At 41.7% G+C, this 22,254-nt stretch overlaps 1 protein-coding gene across 3 annotated transcripts in view; it reads left to right on the top strand.

Annotated features, from left to right (window-relative positions):
* LOC117547086 (corticotropin-releasing factor receptor 1) overlaps window positions 1-3,904 on the top strand; it is a 93,209-nt gene extending 89,305 nt beyond the window's left edge. For all 3 annotated transcript variants that reach the window (XM_034217553.1, XM_034217555.1, XM_034217556.1), the window contains one exon: window positions 201-3,904. In XM_034217553.1, the coding sequence (XP_034073444.1) occupies window positions 201-341 (141 nt within the window). In that variant the 3' untranslated portion in view covers window positions 342-3,904. The remainder of the gene's footprint in view (window positions 1-200) is intronic.
* Window positions 3,905-22,254: the final 18,350 nt, after the last annotated feature.

The following is a 22,254-nucleotide window of genomic DNA, read 5'->3' as shown; positions in this document are numbered from 1 at the left end:
GTTTTGTAATATACATTGAACCAGTCCGGCCCTCGACTAGTACCGATTTTTTTATTTTGGCCCACTGTGTATTTGAGTTTGAAACCCCTGCACTAGAACCTATATAACACACTACAGGAAAATGAAAGCCCCAAAATGCATAGGTAACACAAAGACCATCAGCTGACCTTTTATGATTCTTCCTGTTTTGTTGTCACCAGGTGCGGTCGGCTGTGAGAAAGCGGTTCCACCGGTGGCAGGAGCAGCACTCCATCCGGGCCCGGATGACCCAGGCCATGTCCATCCCCACCTCCCCTTCACGGGTCAGCTTTCACAGCATTAAGCAGTCCTCGTCGCTATGAGACAGAAGGCCGGCGCCGACCTGGATACAGTTTTTTGAGCTGTCGTCATCATTTTCTGCCACATCACTGGAGTACACTGAACCACTTTGTGAGCTGGGGCAGGGCCACAGAGAGGGACTGCATCAGTCTCCTAAACCTCCGGAGGGACATTACACAGACGTGAAAATAGATGAGGATGGAGAAAAAGGACACTGCAGACTTTAGAGGTTAGTGGATCAAGTGATGCACGTGACCAAGCTGGGTGACTTTGAATCAGGGTGTGAATGTACAGCACTCCATATTCGTTAATGTTTGCCTGCCATAGAAAGTCTCTGTTGTATTCCTGCTTGCATACTTTTATTTATTTGTTTCGCTATCTGTGAAAACTCAGAGCTTTGGCCGCTTGGACTGCACTGAACTGGATTCCAGGCCTGCGGACACTGGACTTAAACTAAGTTATTCAAATGAATTTATTTTCAGTTTTATTTATTTTGTATTCTGTTGTCACAAACAATTGTCTGGTCATGGTGTTTGTTAATTTGGTGTTGTGTTATCTTCCTCTGTTTAGTGCAGTCATGCTACTTTTATAATTTTTCCAGAACGATGAACGCATTCCATCATTTTATACCTGAAGAGTTTTGTTCTAAAATAATACATTGACTATGAAGAAAAATCAGAGGCAGGAAGTAATTAGCCTAGCTTAGCATAAAGACTGGAAGCAGGGGGAATAGTTAGCCTGTCTTACTCTGATGTACAAAAATCATGGTGGATTCTTGACAATTACTCAAGTACTGAATTTCAGGTACTTTTTTATGAGATTATGAAGAGTCTATAAAGTATGATGTTATATTATGTTAAACAGTTTATAATATATTTTATATTTATATATTAAGTACAAATAAATACTTGATTGTTAGAAAATGTATCGGCAAGTATTTTATTTATTGTATTTAAAGGTTTTATGGTTCAATAATGATAATAAACTAAGTTCAACATTAACTTAACCTCCATCAATACAACAGTAATTCTGCATTCGCATTTGCATGAACGCATAAATCATAATAATCTAACGATTTAATAGTATTCCATTCACAGGGGAAATTGTTATACTTGTATTGCTTTAAGTACATGTTCATGATTTAAATAGCGGATTAAAAAAAATGTCACTGTTTTTTTATTATTTCCTATAAGATCAAGAATGGACTTCGAATGATGTTTTTGGAACAAAACTCTTCAGCTGAATAAAGAGACTTATTATTGTTTCCTCTCTACCAGCAAACCAGTGATATACAGCTTATTTGACCAGGAAGAAGTTCATTCTTGTATTCTTGTATCTCATCAAATGACGTTCCGTGGTGTTGGGTTGGGTTGACTTGAAGCATGATGGGAACAAGCTACACAGTATCTCTGTTTACCGATTGATTGTACATATATAAATATAATATAAACAGGGGGTTAAAGACACATATAAACCAAAAAAACACAAACCACACACTGTGAATCATATGGGCACATTTATCCATGTGATCAGCAAGTCACAGTCCACATTCCTACTATACCAGTATGCCTAGCACCTGTGCATTTTTGTCAACTGCTGTTTGTGTCAAATTGTATATGAACATCATCATTTTGCTCTAAAATCAATTTTTGTTTTCCTTTTCAAGTTAAGTGCATGGTATATATTAGGACCATTGTTCATTTTTATAATTGTAGAGCCATTGGATTGGGGTAATGCTAAAATAAAACAATGTAACATTTCTGTTAAATTCTCTGGGAATGAAGATTTTCAAAAACAATAAGAATTTAAATTTGGAAAAATCTGGCTTTTTACCCTGAATATTACATTCCGTTTCCAAGAAAATAGTCAAGCTAAGTTGTTAATTTTTTTATTTCATAGCCCAAAATTGTACACATCTTTCTTTAAGGGATTACCTTTATATTGACGTTTTTGTGTTGTCTTCTTCTGTATTATCGCAATTCTCATGATACCCCCCTCTCAAGGCTCCATAATAAAACATGTTTACCTACAATGGCACTAATACCCAATAGGATTGTGAGCTCTGGTTCTGATGAAGTGTCAACAAATGTTTAAGGTAACAGGAACTCACATGCTGCTGTGATGTGTCTTTTTCTAGTGTTGATCAGCTGAGTAGTGAGTAATTGTATGTACAGTATATGGGGGTAATATAACGCCAAATTACACTACGGATGAAATGTTTTTAATTAAGCTGTCATATTTTCTTTCCATAATGTCTATTTTAATAACAGTATAATGTGGATGCCAAATGTGTTACTTACATTTTAAATTGTTTTTGCTCAGAAAGAAGAAGAATTAACTTTTTCAAACTTATATTTTAATCAATTTCCCGACAGTGTGGCATGATGGGGGAATAATTACATTTTTTTGTCCAAAGTTATCTCATGGGAAGGTGTTTAATTATCACGCTGCTTCAAAGGACATTTTGGTGTCATTTCACGTATTTTAAGCTTTTAGCATGTCATGTAAAGCCCCAGTCCCAGCTCATCTCATATCACCAGTTTGAAACACATTAATGCTGTTAATTCAAAGAAAACTACATGGTTATGTTGAGGCAACCAAACTAATTGTTCAGGTTTAGGAAAAAAAATCATGGTTTGTGTCAAAATGTTTGTATGTTACTTAAATTAAGTTATGCATAAGTAAGTAGTCAACGGTATTAACTCTGATTGATTTGGGGATTTGCATAAGAAATGTCTCCTGAGAAAGTCCTGCAGTTTGACCCGTCCATCCTCTCTATGCAGACTTTCATGCTCTTTGTGTCACTTTACTCGTAAAGAAGTTGCCTCTAAAAAGGCTTCTCCAACAAATGGCACGCGAAAGTCAGAAATGCACAGGAATAACAGGCAAAATCACTCAAGAAATTGACATGTGTTAGAGGACCAATTATCATTACCCAACCACTACGTTTCAAATTGGCTCAAAAGACGCACGTAGAGGTATTTTTCTTTGGGCCCTCTATAGTCCATTGAGTAGTTAGATTGAAAAGGATAAACTGGGGTTTGTGATAAAAGTATCCCCAGAGGATGTTTCCTGATCCAGTTCCAATTGTGTTAACGCTAACCTTTTATTTCTGCTGCAGAGTTTTACAAAGAGCTTGCTTAAGCGGCACAGTTTCTGTTTATTCCAGTTCTTATTGAACTAATGCCCAGAGGGATTCTTTTGCCCTTTCAATTGTCTATCTGGTTCAATCCTCTACAGTTCTCTATCTACAGAGCAAACCTTTCACACAAAATCACAGCTATTTGTAAAGAGAACTTTCTAAAAACATGAAGGTTCAAACACATAGAGCAGTCCTCTCAGACATAACTGGAGACAATCAAGCTTTGGTGGCAGGAGATTACACACTTTTTAACGGTGTTGTGTTTTAAGTAAGAAGTGGAGTTACTATGATGTTAGTGAATTTTACCAAAAAGAACATTTAAAATGTCAGAAATGAGCAGCAGTGGATGTTGGTGACACGGTAAAAAGCATCCGAAGATATTTAATGACGTCTTCATAGTGATGTGGTACATTAAGTGGTAAAAACAGAATTACAATGAAGTTCACATTCTTATTTATTGTTATTTATTTTCATACTGGAAAAGATGTGAAGAGATAATAAACTGTGTCGCGTTTGACTGAATGAAATATTCAACAATGTGAAGTCAAGTTTATTTATATAGCACAAGACACATATACACATTCAGCTAGTGTTATGGGGTACCGCTTTTTTTAACACACTTAAAAGGCTCAGATTCACTGTGGCATTTGTCTCCACGGTCCCCTGAGACAAAAGCAAACAAGGAATGCATCTTGAGCATCGTGTGATCCTTTTAAGCCCTTTGTGTGTGTGTGTGTGTGTGTGTGTGTGTGTGTGTGTGTGTGTGTGGTTGTGTGTGTGTGGTTGTGTGTGTGTGGTTGTGTGTGTGTGTGTGTGTGTGTGTGTGTGTGTGTGTGTGTGTGTGTGTGTGTGTGTGTGGTGTGTGTGGTGTGTGTGTGTGTGTGTGTGTGTGTGTGTGTGTGTGTGTGTGTGTGTGTGTGTGTGTGTGTGTGTGTGTGTGTGTGTGTGTGTGTGTGTGTGTGTAAACACAAGGGTGTCTCAGAGGGTATTTGAGTGCAATTTTGAGTTATTTGCACTTTCAGTATTTCCATTTTCTACTTCACTACAAAGGTAATTAAAGTTAGCTCCACCTCTTTCAGCATAAACTGATGAACGCATTAATGATAATAATAATAATAATAATAGCAATCCAGCGATACTATATTCATTTGTTTGAAAGGGATTATTTTGTATAGTATTTTTACTTTTATTGGTAAGTATACGTTAAAACTTTTGTACTTTTATTTAAAGATCCCAAATTGTTAAAAGATGTTCATGTTTATATAAAGCCGGTCTAAGTGTGATGTAAATACTTGGTATAAGTATATCGAAATATTATACTGTTTTTCATCAATATATTATAGTTCTCAGATATATACAAAGCATGTCTCTGAAGTGTTTGGCTCCAAACACCAAACAGATCATTGCAGCATCCCATAATCCCCTCTGTTTCAGCCCTGTTTCAAAAGTGCTGATTCTCTGTTACTTTAGATGAAAATAAGGAGCCCCTCCCCACGCCCCTCTGAGAGAGATTTGGTTTCAAAGAACACAATGGTGCTCTAGGAGGAGATTCAGGTGATAAGGTGGTGGGGGGGGGGGGGGGTACCTTGGTTGGTTATTGGCTAATGGTTACACAAGCCAAACATTTGTTATGACATCATAAAGTGGCCAAAATCTGATCAGCTCGTTTTCAGACAGGTTTTTATATAAATGGATCAGGGAAAAAAATGGTGAATATTTTTTCCTGAAACTTTCAGAATCTCCAGAGGGGACACATGTTGATGTAAAAAAGACTTGAAAACGTGGATTTTGCATAATAGGTAGGTCCCCTTTAAATTAACAAAGACACCAAATGCAAGCGGCATATTAAAGGTGGGGTAGGTAAGTTTGAGAAACCGGCTCGAGATACACTTTTTGTTATATTCCATGGAATGCTCTTAACATCCCGATAGCAATGAATATCTTAAGTGCTTTGACAAAAAATCCATAAAAAAATGTCATCTGTGGAAGCCGTAGTACTGTAAAAAGTACAACCAATCAGTTTGGCCGACCCGGCTAAACGGATTGGAATGCCGCTCTGTCTGTCAGCCTTCCATCTCGTGCACGCACAAATGTATCTCGTGCCCTCATTGGGCGTGCCGTCATTGGGCGTGCATTGCAGCAGTACTTCAATGACTCGCCAGCAACAGGCGGCCACTTTCACCAGTCTGCTGACGTCATGTGCGCGTTCATGTGTGTTGGAAGAGGTGCTCTGTAAGGAAGTCTGAAGGAAGGGGCGGATTCTTTTCGGCTGTGTACTTTCAAATTGTAGTGCACTCGAGCCGGTTTCTGAAACTTACCTAACCCACCTTTAAGGAACCATGTCTTTTAACAATCCGTCAGGACTTCAATACGACGGAGTATTAGGGCCACACTTAGAAAAAAAAAACAGAGATTTCGAGAATAAAGTCGTAATAATACGAGAATAAAGTGATAGTTACGAGAATAAAGTCGTAACATTACGAGAATAAAGTCGTAACATTACGAGAATAAAGTCATAATTACGAGAATAAAGTCGTAACATTACGAAAATAAAGTCGTAATGTTACGAGAATAAAGTAATAATTACGAGATTAAAGTCGTAGTTTCATAAGTGACTTGAGAAGCGGACTTGGAGGAGATTGTCTCCTTTCTGCAGGAGGAAATGCCTGCTTCTGGCCGACTACATTACATCAGTGGCGTAGCACGTCTGGCCCACCCACAGCCAATCAGCGCTTCATAGCGCAGAGCCGGGAAGCCCAGAAGGAAGTGCCACAAACTGCAGTTCCTCTAGTGGCCGACAGGGGATGGATGCAAAAAGGAGCAATTCCCATAGACCCCCATGTTAAAATGCCCAACTTTACAGCAGAAATAAACATGTTTCTAGCCTGGATCCAATAAAACTTATTCTGGATATAGTTAGATTCCACCTTCATGACAATGGAATAGGGAGTGCATTTTTTTACCGTGAGTTTTTATAGTAAGTAAAGTAACTTTTGCCGTGAGTGAATGAAAGTATTATTTCTTCTTCAGGTCTGCAGTTTAGCATGCACACATTTGCTGAATATGAAAACACTCAGTGTGTGCCCACTGTGCGACTGTCAAGGATAAACAACCTGTGGCCCCCGATATATGTCGTATGTATTATTGCTATACAAACATTACATTGAAGATTAAGTGTCGCCAACTCCGTTTCTAATATGCAAAAAGACAGCAAAATGCGTCTGATTATTTTTAGTATTTTAGATCTTTCCAATCCAGACGAGAGATCTCTCTCCCCCGTCTGTGTGCGAGGGGGCGGGGCAGTTTACACACACGCAGCTGCTACATGCAGCAACACACACACACGGAGATGGCGGAGAGAACGCGCTCCGAGGTGTGGTTAAACTTTACCCGTCTCGATGTGGACAATGCTCGATACCAAAAGTGGAATAAGAGTTTAGCATGTAAGGGCGGTAACACGAGCAATTTGTCAAAACATCTTGCAAAAGTGCTCCACATTCAGACGGAGAAATGCACCGGGTTCGACTGTCTTTCTAGTAGCTCTGTAGCCCCATCCACGAGTAACGTTTCCACGTCAGGTATGTTATGTATGCTAGCAGCAACACACAGAGTTACCTACATTATACAAACATGGGTTAATGATTAGAGGTAACTGAGTTATTTATTTTGTTAAAGTTTCAGCTATTCTGTTTACAATTCTGTCATCAGATTATTTAATACGATTTGTTAAAACATTGTTGTTTCTTTTAATGTGAAATATTATGTATTTAATTTAAATAAAAAGCAATGTTAGTTTTGTTCACAATTTGTTTAGTTAGTTTACCTTTTTTTTCTCTCCAAAAGAACCGATAAAAGTACTGTTAAAGGACCGGATTGATAAGCGCTATCGATAAAAGTAGTAGTTGTGGTGACACGTTATTGGACATAATTCACCTTGCTTATTGTGTTGCCACACGGACCCTTTAGTGGGGAACACCTGTAGCTTTAGCTGCCATTCCTGCTAGCTCATCAGGCAGAGCAGTGCATGTGTTAACCTCTCTGAATGTAATGGATAATAAAGATTGGAACTCCATTCTTAATACACTGCCTCCGACTCTCTTTTCACGGCACTACACTGGTGACCCCGACTTTTCCGAGAAAGTTTCCGGAAAATTAACGAACATGGCTGAGCGCGATGTTTTCATAAAGCTGCCGGAATTCTGGGAGCACGCCGCGGAGGCATGGTTCGCACACGTGGAGGCACATTTCGCCTGCCGACAGGTCCGTGACGGGGACCTAAAATACTACCATGTGGTAGCAGCGCTGGGGAGCTCCGCGTCGTCCAGGTTGGTGGGATTCATCGCAGCCCCCCCACATCATGGCAAATATGAGGCGATTAAGGCCCTTCTCCTTAAGACATTTAGCTTATCTGCTAAGGAGAGGGCCCGCCAGATACTTGACATTCAAGGCCTAGGAGACAGCAAGCCATCCCAGCTAATGGAGAAAATGCTAAATCTGCTAGGGGGGGAAGATCCCCGGATTTTATCCACGGAGATTTTCCTGCGTCACTTGCCTCCCCGGGTACAGACGGCGCTGGCCAACACGCCTGTCACGGAGCCCCGTGCTTTGGCTGAGGAAGCGGATCGTTTTTTCCTGGCTACGCAACAGCCCGGGGCAGAGACGTTAGACGCGACGCTCAGCGGCCCACCGGCAGTCAAGAAAGCGTGGCGGAGGCCGGACACGGCTGTGGCTAGCCGGCGTGGAGACGCCGGAGAGTGCGTTTACCACGCACGTTTCGGGACAAGGGCGAAGAGATGCATCGCTCCGTGCAGATACAAACCCCCGGGAAACGGAGGGGCCGGCGCTCAGTAGTGGCTCTGAGCGTCGGCGGCACGTGCAGGCTCCTCTTCGTCAGCGACAGCGTTTCGGGGAGCTTGTTTCTGTGTGATACGGGCGCTCAACGGAGCGTAGTTCCAGCGTCGAGTGAAGACGTCGCCCGTGGGGGGCACAGACCGCGATTGACGACGGCTAACGGCAGTCCCATTCGCACGTACGGCGTGAGGCCTATGTGTTTGTGCATCGGAGGACAGCGTTTCAGCTGGGATTTTGTGACAGCGGACATTTCTTTTCCCCTCCTCGGAGCGGATTTTTTGTGTGCTCATGGACTCTTAGTGGACGTTAAGAATAGGCGTTTGGTTGATGCCTTAACGTTTTCTTCCCTCGTGTGCACACTTGGCAGCGCAGCGTACGACGGGCTGTCAGGCTCGCTGTCAGGTGCAGACACGTTTCTCAGACTGTTGGCCGAGTTTCCAGACTTGTCGCTACCCACCTTCTCTGCGCTTACCACTAAGCATGGCGTGGAACACCACGTCACTACCGGGGGGCCTCCTGTCTACGCCAGGGCCCGGCGGTTGAACCCTTCTAAGCTGGCTGTAGCGAGGGCGGAGTTCGCAACCATGGAGCGCCTGGGCATTGTCCGCCGATCCGACAGTCCTTGGGCTTCCCCCCTGCACGTTGTTCCCAAATCGAACGGCGGGTTCCGCCCGTGCGGGGATTACCGCCGACTCAACGACGCCACTACGCCTGACCGCTATCCGGTGCCGCACATTCAGGACTTTTCGGCGCATCTGGCCGGTACGGGGGTGTTTTCCAAGGTGGACCTGGTGCGTGGATACCACCAGGTGCCCATGCACCCCCTGGACATTCCCAAGACAGCAGTGATAACGCCTTTTGGACTTTTTGAGTTCCTGCGGATGCCTTTTGGACTCAAGAATGCCGCTCAGACGTTCCAGCGCCTGATGGATTCGGTGCTGCGGGACCTGCCGTTTGTGTTTGTTTACCTCAACGACATACTCGTCGCCGGCGCTTCAGTGCAGGAGCACCTGTCCCACCTCCGAGCCCTTTTCACACGGCTCAACGAACACGGATTAATCATCAATCCTGCAAAGTGCCAGTTCGGGGTGTCGGACATCGATTTCCTGGGGCACCGCGTCACCAAGGGCGGTGCGACACCTCTGCCAGCGAAGGTGGAGGCTGTTGCGGCGTTTCCTCGCCCGCTCACAGCCCGGTCGCTCCGTGAGTTTCTGGGGATGGTGACTTTCTACCACCGTTTCATCGCCCGGGCCGCACACATCATGCGGCCGCTGTATGAAGCGTTGAAAGGCAAGACCCCCGTCCAGGAGATCGACTGGACAGCAGAGGCGGACGGCGCTTTTGCTGAGGTCAAGACCGCGTTGGCTCAGGCGGCTTTGCTGGCACACCCATCATCTACGGCTCCCATCTCCATCACCACGTACGCGTCAGACTACGCGGTCGGTGCAGTGCACGAGCAGTGGGTGGAGGGCGCTTGGCAGCCGCTCGCCTTTTTCAGCCGCCAGCTGACGCCTAGAGAACGCAAATACAGCGCCTTTGACCGGGAGCTCCTCGGACTTTATTTGGCCGTGCGGCACTTCCGTTTCATGCTGGAAGGCCGTGAATTTACGGCGTTTGTCGACCACAAGCCGCTCACCTTCGCCATGTCAAAAGTGGCGGAGCCTTGGTCGGCACGTCAGCAGCGGCAGCTGTCCTACATATCGGAGTTCACTACGGACAATAAGCACGTGGCTGGCAAGTCGAACCTGGTTGCTGATTGCCTCTCCAGGGTCGTCATCGGTGCCGTCCAGTTGGGCCTGGACTATACTCGCATGGCGGCAGACCAGGTCACAGATCCCGGCGTCCAGGCCCTGAAGGTGGAGAGCGCGGGGCTGCGCTTGGAGGACGTGGTGTTCGGCGACGCGGGCATTACTCTCCTGTGTGACGTCTCTACGGGCCTGGCGCGGCCTGTCGTCCCTGCCAGCTGGAGGCGTCCTGTGTTCGAGGCTGTGCACGGCCTGTCACACCCCGGCGTTAAACCTTCGGTGCGTTTGGTAGCGGCGAAGTTCGTTTGGCAAGGACTGAAAAGGGACGTGAGGACTTGGGCCAGGGAGTGCGTGGCTTGTCAACGCGCTAAGGTGCACCGCCACACGAAGGCCCCGTTGGAGCGTTTCCTGGTGCCTGAGAGGAGGTTTGATCACGTCAACATTGACCTGGTTGGTCCGTTGCCTTCCTCTCAGGGGTTTTCCTACCTCCTCACCATGGTGGACAGAACGACCCGTTGGCCGGAGGCGGTTCCGCTCGTTTCGACATCAGCCGCAGACGTTGCCCGGGCCTTCATTGCAACGTGGGTGTGTCGTTTTGGCACCCCGTCAGACATTTCCTCAGACAGGGGCTCTCAGTTCACGTCCGAGCTCTGGAATGCTGTGGCAGGCGGTTTGGGGGTTAAGCTGCACAGAGCTACCGCTTACCACCCTCAGGCTAACGGCCTCTGCGAGCGCTTTCATCGCTCCATGAAGGCGGCCCTCAAGGCCGGCCTTACGGACAGTAACTGGGTCGACAAGCTGCCCTGGGTGATGCTGGGCCTGAGGACCGCACCTAAGGAAGATCTGCAGTGTTCTACAGCGGAGATTGTCTACGGTCAGCCGCTGAGAGTTCCGGGGGATTTCCTCCCAAATGCATCGGCTCCCTGGTCGGCGTCGACCCAGCGGGCTTTCCTGCGTGACGCCGCTGAGGCCTTTGCTCCGATCCCTCCTACTCAGCACGGTACTCAGGTGTCCCAGGTTCCCGCAGAGCTCCGCTCGGCGGAGCACGTGTTCATCCGGCACGATGCGCACAGAGGCCCCCTGCAGCCGCCTTATGATGGGCCTTTCCGGGTCTTGGAGCACGGGGACAAGCACCTGGTGGTCGACCTGGGTGGCAAGGCCGAGCACGTCTCGGTGGACCGGGTGAAGGCTGCTCACCTGGACTTGGACCAGCCTGTGGTGCTGGCTCGACCTCCGCGACGGGGCCGCCCCCCGGCCTCGTCCCCTGTCACGGATTTAAGACCTGTTGTTCCGGTCCCTCCCCTTCCGGGGGCCGCACAGGCGGGAGTCACTTTTCTGACTCCCGTGCTCAGGAGTCGTGGGGGTCGGCATGTCGTTCCTCCCCGCCATGCTGATTTTGTTTATGTGTGAATTCTGGGGGGGCTTGTGTGGTGACACGTTATTGGACATAATTCACCTTGCTTATTGTGTTGCCACACGGACCCTTTAGTGGGGAACACCTGTAGCTTTAGCTGCCATTCCTGCTAGCTCATCAGGCAGAGCAGTGCATGTGTTAACCTCTCTGAATGTAATGGATAATAAAGATTGGAACTCCATTCTTAATACACCGCCTCCGACTCTCTTTTCACGGCACTACATAGTACCGTTAAAACCTTAACGATACCCATCAGACATCAGGATGTCAGTTTTACACACATTCTGAGGCCGCCGTGCCTATGTTTTTGTTTTCACTGCTAATGTATGCTTATGTTCTATTAGTGCATTAAACAATCATTAATGAAGTCTCAGCTCAGACCCCACGCTTAATATGTCTCCCCCTGGCCCACCTACATTTCTCCAGGCCCACCCACACAATAATTCCTGGCTACGCCACATTACATTTAGCTGACGCTTTTCTCCAAAGCGACTTACAATAAGTGCATTCGACCAACAAAATACAAACTTGAAGAAAACAGAATCATATAAGTAGCCTACATCAGGTTTCATAGAGCTAAAACATTTCAAGTGCTACTCAACTGGCTTTAGATAAGCCAGTCCTTTGTTAGTATACGTGCTTTGTTAGCAGTTCTTTGTTAGTTTCTATCGCTCGAAGTGGAGTCGAAAGAGATGAGTTTTCAGTCTGCGCCGGAAGATGTGTAAGCTTTCTGCTGTCCTGATTTCAATGGGGTGCTCATTCCGATTCCACTACAAGGCTATGGTTCGACTCCTTCTGGATCCAAAGCCTTGATTACAAATCTCGTTGTTTCTTGTGAAACAACAAATCCCCTTTGAACAGCTCGTAGATGTAACCAACGCCTTGTAGTCGGCCAGAACCAGCATCATCCTGCAGAAAGGAGACAATCTCCTCCAAGTTCGTTTGGTTCTTTCTTCGAAATAATAGACAGTTTATTGCACAACCTTTTCAAAGTTCTAATTATTATTATATACTTATGATAATCTGATGCTGATGTGCCAAGAGATTAAGTATTTCGTTATTTGAGAAACCTAAACTAAAGCACTGCTTCACAAGATGCTCCGCATTCCTCATTTTATTGCAGGACGCTGCTGTTGTCTCTTTCTCAAGTCACTTATGAAACTACGACTTTAATCTCGTAATTATGACTTTATTCTCGTAACATTACGACTTTATCCTCGTAATATTACGACTTTATTCTCGTAACATTACGACTTTATCCTCGTAATATTACGACTTTATTCTCGTAATATTAGGACTTTATTCTCGAAATCTCTCTCTTTTTTTTCTAAGTGTGGCCCTAATACTCCGTCGTACTATAATAATGTTGGAACATGACGTTTGTTTTTTTAGAGCTAGCTAGTTAGCCAGCTTGTGAGCTACTAGCTAGCTCTGAATAACGAACTGCATGTTTCAAAAGCGCTCCAAGATTACGAACGGATTACAAGTAGGCCTACGTTTATAAAATAGCTAGCTAGCTAGCTAGCTACATTTTCAAAAAAATGTACTCAGGCATAGGCTACTGTTACAGACTATCCAACCCAGTCTCATGGCATTTCGTGTTCACCAACACGATTTTTAATCTATTGATTCGTGTTCACCAACACGATTTTCCCCTTTTTTTCGTGTTGCACAGCACGATTTTAAAAGCAATGTATTTCTACTGATAATGTGTTTCGTGCCTGCAGCACGTCTTTTTCTCCGGTCGGGTCGTGGAAGACCGGAAGCTGTGTGGTTCATAAAAACATGTTCTTACTCAATATCAAGCCACAATTATTGCTTTTATTTTAAATCGTATAATTTCGGACTTTTGTTTCCGTCTGTGAGGAAAATAAATGGGGCTCAGAGCCTCAGAATACTGAAATCTGTATTTTTTAAATCTTTTTTTCCTTCTAATTTGTTATTCTTTTCAAAATAACACACTGTTATTTACTCACCAATAACACACAATTATCCTTGCTTTTATTTATTGGTTTAATTCCATAATCTCGGGCTTTTTTGGCGTCCGTCAGGAACTGAATTTCAAAATAAAAATAACCGGAAACAGACGTAGGCATTTCGAGCGATTACCCAAGATCCTCAGCTATGGTTTAAGCTCGCTTATTGGATGTTTTAGCCGCAATGCATGCTGGGATTTGGTGTTTAAATGATATGAAATCCGGAAAACATTTTAAAATAATACTTAATTCCGAGTGTTCTTGCTTTTCTCTTTGAAAGTCATCACATAACGGCATTGTAATACACGGTTCGGCTGCATTACATATTACAGATCTGCCGTAGTTCTTTATTTATAGAGCCCTGATGAGAAGACCTTTGGAAAAACTGGAAGAAATGCCGCCGAAACTGAATACTTGACGTGGATCATAAATATATCAACAATTAAACATCTTCAATTTCTCTTCACACAATACGTCTCCTTGCAGTATCAACACTAATTCGGCTGACTTTTACATTTGATCTAATTCATAGATAGGTTATATTTACACCATAACGGTGCACAGCTGATATAAAAGGACTTGTAGTTTTTAACGATATTACTGATTTTCTTTGAATATAAGAATGTAAATACTGAGTCTGAAATAGTATAGCAATATGCTGTAAAATGATGTGAAAGCATGAATAAAACTACACATCTTCAGATGTTGTACATACATAAGTGTCCTACACTAAATAATACAAAGTTATTATGGCTGTGTGTACCTTGTGTGCACCGCCTAGTGGTTAAAGCAGGTTATTGAATTATTGTTTTTATGTGTTATATTTGATAAAAATATTATGAAGAGTACATACTTTCATAGGGGGAAAGTAGAAGGTCTGTGATAGAAATATAGAATATAAAAAATCAAGAAGATACTATAAGTGATCTCTACAATAAAACAGTTTAGTGCAGGATGTACAAAGGTATTAATAAAAAAAAACGAAATACATATTGATAGATGTCTTGTAATGCACTGTTGAGGAACCTGTGACCTAAGATTTTCATTCATTGCATAATTACACCGTAGTTGTGTATATGATTATGTCAATAAACCTTTGAAAATCTTGAAAGGGATGTGCAAAATAGCCATAATATACAGTCTTTAATTAACTATTAGTAGAGAATAACGAGTAATGAATATACTTTATTACTCGTTTCCATTCATGTCAATTAAAGATAAATGTTTAGTCTTCTCAAGCACCAACTATCAAATATCTCTCCTGATTGTTGGCACTTGACAATCACCTTACCTGAATTTTACTGTAACTAAAGTCTGATTTAAGGGTTGTTTATATTTCACATCATTAATCAGAATCTGCAAAGTAACTCAAATAAGTGTAGTGGAGTAAAAATACCAGGTTAACCTCTGAATTGTAGTGGAGTCGAATTACAAAGTAACAATGAGCTGTCATTTGGGTATTAATGCTGCGCATTATGGACACAAGCGATTTTCACCCATTTATTAATAATATGTTTTACATTTGATAACACCAATGTGTTTAATACTGGCAACTTCTAATTGTGGGAAAAACGAAAACGTTCAGTTGAGATGTCCCATAGAACATTTTGCGAAACACAATAGCCAGCGTGTAGTTCTGGGGGGGAGTTCGATTCCAGTTTTGGATAGTCTGGCGTGGTTTCGTTCCATTTCAAACAGCTGTTTGACGCTCGTTGTAACCTTGGCGCACTGCCACTCCAACATCCAATCCCAGAGTTTGAAGATTAATCACGGGGACTGTAGTCCTAAACGATAGCTGGGGATTATGGGTAGTGTAGTGTCTTCGGCCATCCTAAACTCAGAAATGTTGACATTCGCAATGATGCTCGAAATGTCCCTTATTTTGAAATTCAGTTCCTGACGGACGCCAAAAAAGCCCGAGATTATGGAATTAAACCAATAAATAAAAGCAAGGATAATTGTGTGTTATTGGTGAGTAAATAACAGTGTGTTATTTTGAAAAGAATAACAAATTAGAAGGAAAAAAAGATTTAAAAAATACAGATTTCAGTATTCTGAGGCTCTGAGCCCCATTTATTTTCCTCACAACAAAAGTCCGAAATTATACGATTTAAAATAAAAGCAATAACTGTGGCTTGATATTGAGTAAGAACATGTTTTTATGAACCACACAGCTTCCGGTCTTCCACGACCCGACCGGAGAAAAAGACGTGCTGCAGGCACGAAACACATTACCAGTAGAAATACATTGCTTTTAAAATCGTGCTGTGCAACACGAAAAAAAGGGGAAAATCGTGTTGGTGAACACGAATCAATAGATTAAAAATCGTGTTGGTGAACACGAAATGCCATGAGACTGGGTTGGAATATCACATATCATAATCATCTGTTACATTGTCATCCTCACTGACTAGCAGAGGCACTTTATTTTGTATTCTACATATCAATATGAAAGTTTTCCTTTAATGGGTTTGAATTAGCCCTTTGGTTAATTCATGTAGAAATAGAACACGATGTTTCTTAACACAACAACGCTTTCATTTTAGCAGAGCGCGCAGATTGAAAATACAAACGCACCCATAAATACCTGTCAGTTACATTTAAAGATTCCAAATCTTTCTAGTTTAGTCCTGTTACGACGTATGTGAATGACAGCTTCTGACACGAAGTAAACATTGACCCAAACTTTCACCAAGCAACCCAAACGGAGCGTTTCAGACAATGCTGTATAGATACTATGAGAAAATGTATACTTTACTGCTTGTAACAACCGTAAATACAAGTATGAATCTGAAAATTAGCATGATTTCACTCCTATGCAAGATTCTGAATAAACCACGTTCAATCGTATATATCATCAATCATATACTGTGGTATTCCTACTTTTACTGAAGTAAAAGAGCTGCGTATTTCTTCCAAAAGTGGACTTTTACTTGTAACCGAGTAAAAATACTACTTTTACATAAATAAAACACGAGTAGCATAATTTTCCATCTCTGGATGATTTGTAGGCAAACATCGCTCACAGAACTTTATTTTTAATCCTGATCTCCGAAAATACCATATGTGTTTGGTTACAATTTGGGTAAATGTTTACAGAATACAAAAGGCATCTGCAACATTTCCATCTGATTGAAAAATGCAGTCATGAATCACACTGAGCCATCATGTGGCTTCGATGAAGATCTGGAGGAAGCCGACATGATGTCAGCCTGCATAGAATATGATGAGTTTATGAACTTTAAAGCTAGAGTAATCTGTAAATGATCAAGTAAACATTCACCATTTCCTCTCGTGAACAAGAGGAAAGCCTCTCCTGCTTTTAATCATAGTTGTTGTGCAAATGCACAACAGTGAGCGGAAGGGAGGGTATGTGAGTTGCAGATATTGACTGTGACAGTATTCATGTTGATTCTCAAAGGATCACAACATACGAACATTAAATTGGATGTGAAATCCCATGCAAACACTTAAAGTGACCAACAAGGTTAGTGGCTGCATGCAGAGCAGCTCGAGGCGGACTGTTACTGCAATCAGCTTTTAGCTCTGGGACTGGAGCTCTGATTCACGTTTAGTCAGCATGACTCAATTCTTATGTCATTAACTTAACAGTCGGAGCTGTTGGAGATGATTTCATAATGACTGTAGGTTTGTCTGGAACAGTACGAGTATTGTGTCAGTGATGCACTCTGTAGTAGAGAGGCTGCATCATGTTCCATTTTCACAACCATTCAACAAAGGAGTTGGAAGAAAATCAATGCATCTTAAGTGGTAGAATTTTCATTTAAAATAGTATGTAAGTACATTTGGTTAACTTACAGTAAGTACTATACTGGGTTTGTGTTTTTGTCATGTTTTAAACCTTTTATAGTATTTTTTGTAAGTTGTCTTTGGGTGTTGTGAAAGACGCCTCCAAATAATGTAATCAATTATTTATGGCCCACAGATAAGAGTATTGCAATATTTATATTTTTGGCAAAATCACAAACTGTGTGTCTGTGGCAAAGAACTTCATTAAAGTTATTCTGAATTGCATGCACACAAAAACTTGAACTATGCACACAATTCAGAAAACTTGAAGGTCATGCATCAACAAGGAGACTCTAGACAGCCAGCTCCATTGTTTTCACTCAAAAGGAATTAATAAATAAACCTGGACTAAATCTTAAGGAGAGCTACTTGAATATGATTTCAAAGTCTTTTTTTAGTTTAAGTAAGAAGTTTAATCGTCTGCTTCGTTTAACTTCTACTCCTTTACATTTCAGAGACAAATACGTTACATTTAATTGATAACTTAAGTTACTTTGAAGATTCAGATAATAAAACTAAATGTACCAAAAGATAAATTATGACGTACTTTTATAGTTGAAGTTAAAACATTTACAAGCTACCAAGCGGCATAGTAATGACTTAAAATGGTGTCTATGTTTACCAGCTGTAAAAGGTAAGTTGATAAAACATTAATGCACCATTATAATCCTTAATTTCATATACAATTCTGAAATAGACCAATCTACATAATGAGTGTTTTTTGGGGAGGGTACTTATAAGTATATTAGGATGGCAATACGTTGGTACTTTCTAAAGAGTATTTGACTATTACTTAATGGACCAAGACAATCTGTATATTTCTTCCACCATTTGTTTCTAGTTTCTTACAGATAAAATAAATGATGAATGTTTAAATATCACACAGTGCTGTAGATGTAACTCTCCTGCATAAAATGTGCTCCACCTCCACCAGCTGTGCAATTCAAATGATGCTTATGTGTGAAAGCATTAGTCACTTTCAATAATATACAATACGGTATAAGGTGAGAGAAGACAAACATGTAAAAATCTCAAAGGAAATGTTTGCGATTGCGCAAAATGAATAAGAAGAAGCAACTAAAAAATACAAAAAGGGTAATAAATATAATGTATTTGAAAATATGTTTAAATATAAAAATAATAAACATACAAGTAATATCGCTCATGTATGGCCTGGGTTCATTCCACCCTGTAAATAATAATGTAAATAATTTAGCTTCTAATACTTTTTTAGTGTAACATGCAATAGAGTATTTTTGACAGGACGATTCATTTCAAACCTTTATTTATGCAGGTGAATCCCATTGAGATCATTGGTCTCTTTTTCAAGGGTGACCTGCAAAACGATATTGCTATCTTCACTTAAAGGATAGGAATTCTCCCACTACCACATCCTGTTCTGCTGTCAAACATTGTTCAAATGCACAGTACTTTATTTTCAATTCCATTCTGCAAAAACATTCAATCTAATGTGAATAAAATGATGCACGACATTTCCATTTGACTGAATGGTGCAGCCATAAATGAAAAAAGGGTATTGGCCATTATTTCTTCAAGGGAAATCTGAGAGAAGCTAATACAGCATATAAACGATCTGACTGTGTTATACAATGAGTGTAATAACAGTAAAGCTAAAGGGCCATCTGTATGTGAGGAGCTTTAATAATGAAAGGCCGTGCTGAGGATGTGGAGGTCTCAAGAGGGAGCTGTCACACTAACTGACTCACAACGGTGCGTTTAAATGCATGAGAGCTCAGGTCATAACATGGTTACTCAAGTAACCTCCCCACATGTAAACAATACAACTCTGTTAGAAATAACTCAGTTAAGCTTGTGCTTCTCCAGTGTGGGTGAGTCTGGCTTTGAAGGATATTAAAGGACTTACTGATGCACGAAAATATATTACCTTCGCCCACTAACAAGCCACATTTCTGGGCTGTGATGTGGTGGGCAGACACAACCGATAGACATTCTTTTTCATTAGTTTTTTAGTTTTAGCGAGAAATCAGTTGTGGAGGAAGTATTCAGACCTCTAAGTACGACAAATATTTATACCACATTTGGCTACAAGTGAAAATCTTGCATTAAAAAGGTTGCTGGAGTATTTCAGTGTAATTTGAAAAATAAACAAAGTGGTTGAAGTAGAAAAAGTTCCCTGTGACTGTTATACAATTGTATACAATTAGATTATACTAACTCATGCCTTAATATCAGGATGATATTGTTTTATTAGTTTGACGTGAAGTTCACGTATTATAATTTATAAGGATTTTCATTATCGATTAATCTGCTGATTATTTTCTACATTAAATGTTTTAATGTTTGTAAGAAATAGTGAAAAAGGATACACAGCAAGTTTGTTTTAATCCAAACCTCAAAGTAAAGGTTATTCAATTATTTCAAAGGAAAAACAGAAGAGTTTGAAAAATGACTGAAGCCTTCAAAAATAGTAATGAATTAGTGTTTGGCTAATCCACTACTAGTTTCAGCTCTATTTATACATGTCGTATATGCATTTTGAGCAAAACTCTTAACTTGTTAAACTGTCAGAAAAGTACTGGTATAGAAAAAAAAGGAAATATGTAATAAAAGAACAAGTGCTCTAAATGTGTATCAAAGTGGGCAGCAGTGACGTGCACTGGTACAGGCTAATGTTGCCAGGGCAACGGCCCGTTTGGCCTTTTTGGCTGACCTGCCCCTCTGGAGAGAACGAGAGTTTATTTTTATTTTTTCTGTTGTGGCCGAATCAACATGATAAGCCCACAATTAGTAGCGTCTCGCTGCGGGAAACACACTTTGTCAGCGCTGTCATCTGCCGGTGCGTTAAGACCACCTCAGTGTCGGATTTTGGAAACTTGATTTTGAGTTGTCTCATGGGCCATGACAGTTAGGGTATAAGGGACAAACCAGGGGACTTTACTTCCTCTTGATGGTTATTTACAAAAAAAGGATCTCATTATTTGACCTTAAGGGATATAGGCCTACACTGTGGCCCTAAAGCAACTGCTCCATTATCTGTATCAAATGCAGACATTGATGCCACCAAATGTCACAATAAAAATAGAAAGTACTACAAATAAACTGGAATTCATTTACATCTTAAATTATGAATATATATACACAAAAAAAGGTTTACAAATATCCAACCTTCAAATTGCTTTTTTAAATCAACACTGCTCTGCACACTTGCTAAAGAACATTTGTGTGGAAATCTCAATTCATTTGTAGGGCTGCGTGAGTATGGCCAAAAAGTATGGGAGTAAATCTCACTGTAAACTATTTAATCATCACCAAATTCTGTGTTATTATGACCGATCATAACTCAGCTTTATGCAGACATATTTAGCATGGTGTACAGGGCCGCTTCTTGGCATAGGCGACATAGGTGGTCGCCTAGGGCGCCAGATCTGGGGGGGGGCGCTGCGCTGGCAGCTCTGGGAGGGAAAAAACATTTTGACTGTTTGCGATCATCCTAATTTTCGGCCTTGATGTAACAGCGTTCATAATTAAGTCAAGGTAACACCCTTTTCACCCCGGGTTACACTTTTCATTTGCCCTGTACAATGGGCGCTGTAAGTGATGAAAGGGGGGGGTGTTGGCTTATCAGGCGTCCGCAGCTCACAGCCAAAGTGGGTGTGGGATCGAGCTAGAGAGATAAATGCAATTTATGTAAACAAATATTTCCAAGGCACTGTTTTATAATGATTGGGGTAAACAGGTTTGAAATCATTTCAATGTATACTATAGGACAGTAAACCAAAAATATTGTTTAAAACTTGAGAGATACAAAAATATGCATAAATAAATGTTAACTAGGTAAAATAAGATATGAATGAACAACAAAAATAAAATAAGTTGCATTTATTTGCTATTGGCTATGGTAGGTTATTGGTTATGTTCACATACTTATTTGATTATTAAAATGTAAACCAATCTTTTTCATATGGGTGTTTTACGGCCCGTCCACACAGCAGCGTGCGTTGAAAGCTTCACCATTCACTTTGAATGGGGTGACGTCACTTTGCTGGCGTGGCTCGCTGCAAAAGTTGAGCAATGTTCAAGTTTTGAAGCCACGGCAGAAGCGTCAGCCAATCGAATCATATGCCAGTACAAGCTCTAGCCAATCAAACCGCTGCTTGTATGTCAGGGGCGGGAGATTCATGTGATTGGTTGTTGGTCGAGTTTCAGACACGCCCACCGGCAAGCTTCAACGCACGCCGCTGTGTGGACGGGCCGTTAGAGTTGTACCCCCTAGATCAGGTCTCTAGAAATGTGTGCTCTAAGTGCACCAGATTGAAGCATTTTACTTTAAATGTTCAAACATTTCTTCCCGGGGGGGCATACCCCCGGACCCCCCTAGAGGATGTGATGTCCTCACCCCAATTAAAACATGTTCATATAATACTGAATACATTTGAAGCCTTTTTGATGTATATGACCAGGGTTGGGAGGGTTACTTTGTAAATGTAATCAGTTACTGATTACTGATTACATGGCTCTGAAAGTAATCCGAATACAGTTACAGTTACGTGTCTTAAAAAAGTAACGTAATCAGATTACTTTTAGATTACTTTTGGATTACTTTCTTTTTCCATCACAGATGGGTATGTTTTGGTGAACAGGAGACACAAAAAGCAAAAGGAATGTGTTTTTACTGTTTTAATGGCTTATCAAGAGCACAACTGAAACACAACATCTGAAACGATGTAACAACATAATTAACTTTTTGGGGATGCAGTTTGGGATGTGAGGAGTGAGGGACACGGCTTAGAACGAGCGTGTCGCCTTCTGTCCTGCCAGTGTTGGCAGGACATGAATTAAAATGTCAAACTCGAACTTCATTTTAAGGACATTACGGCCAGGGGTGTAGAGCTATATTTGTTCAAGCACCGGATTGGCAAAACAGGAGAGTGTGTGCACCAGTCTGCCTTGATCTATGAATTAATGTCCGTGACTCTCACAGTATCTGCTGCCCGCAGCTGTTTTATAGAAGGAACA

Source organism: Gymnodraco acuticeps, unplaced genomic scaffold, assembly GCF_902827175.1.
Source record: "Gymnodraco acuticeps unplaced genomic scaffold, fGymAcu1.1, whole genome shotgun sequence".
NCBI lineage: Eukaryota > Metazoa > Chordata > Actinopteri > Perciformes > Bathydraconidae > Gymnodraco > Gymnodraco acuticeps.
This window is presented reverse-complemented; position numbering and strand designations above follow the sequence as displayed.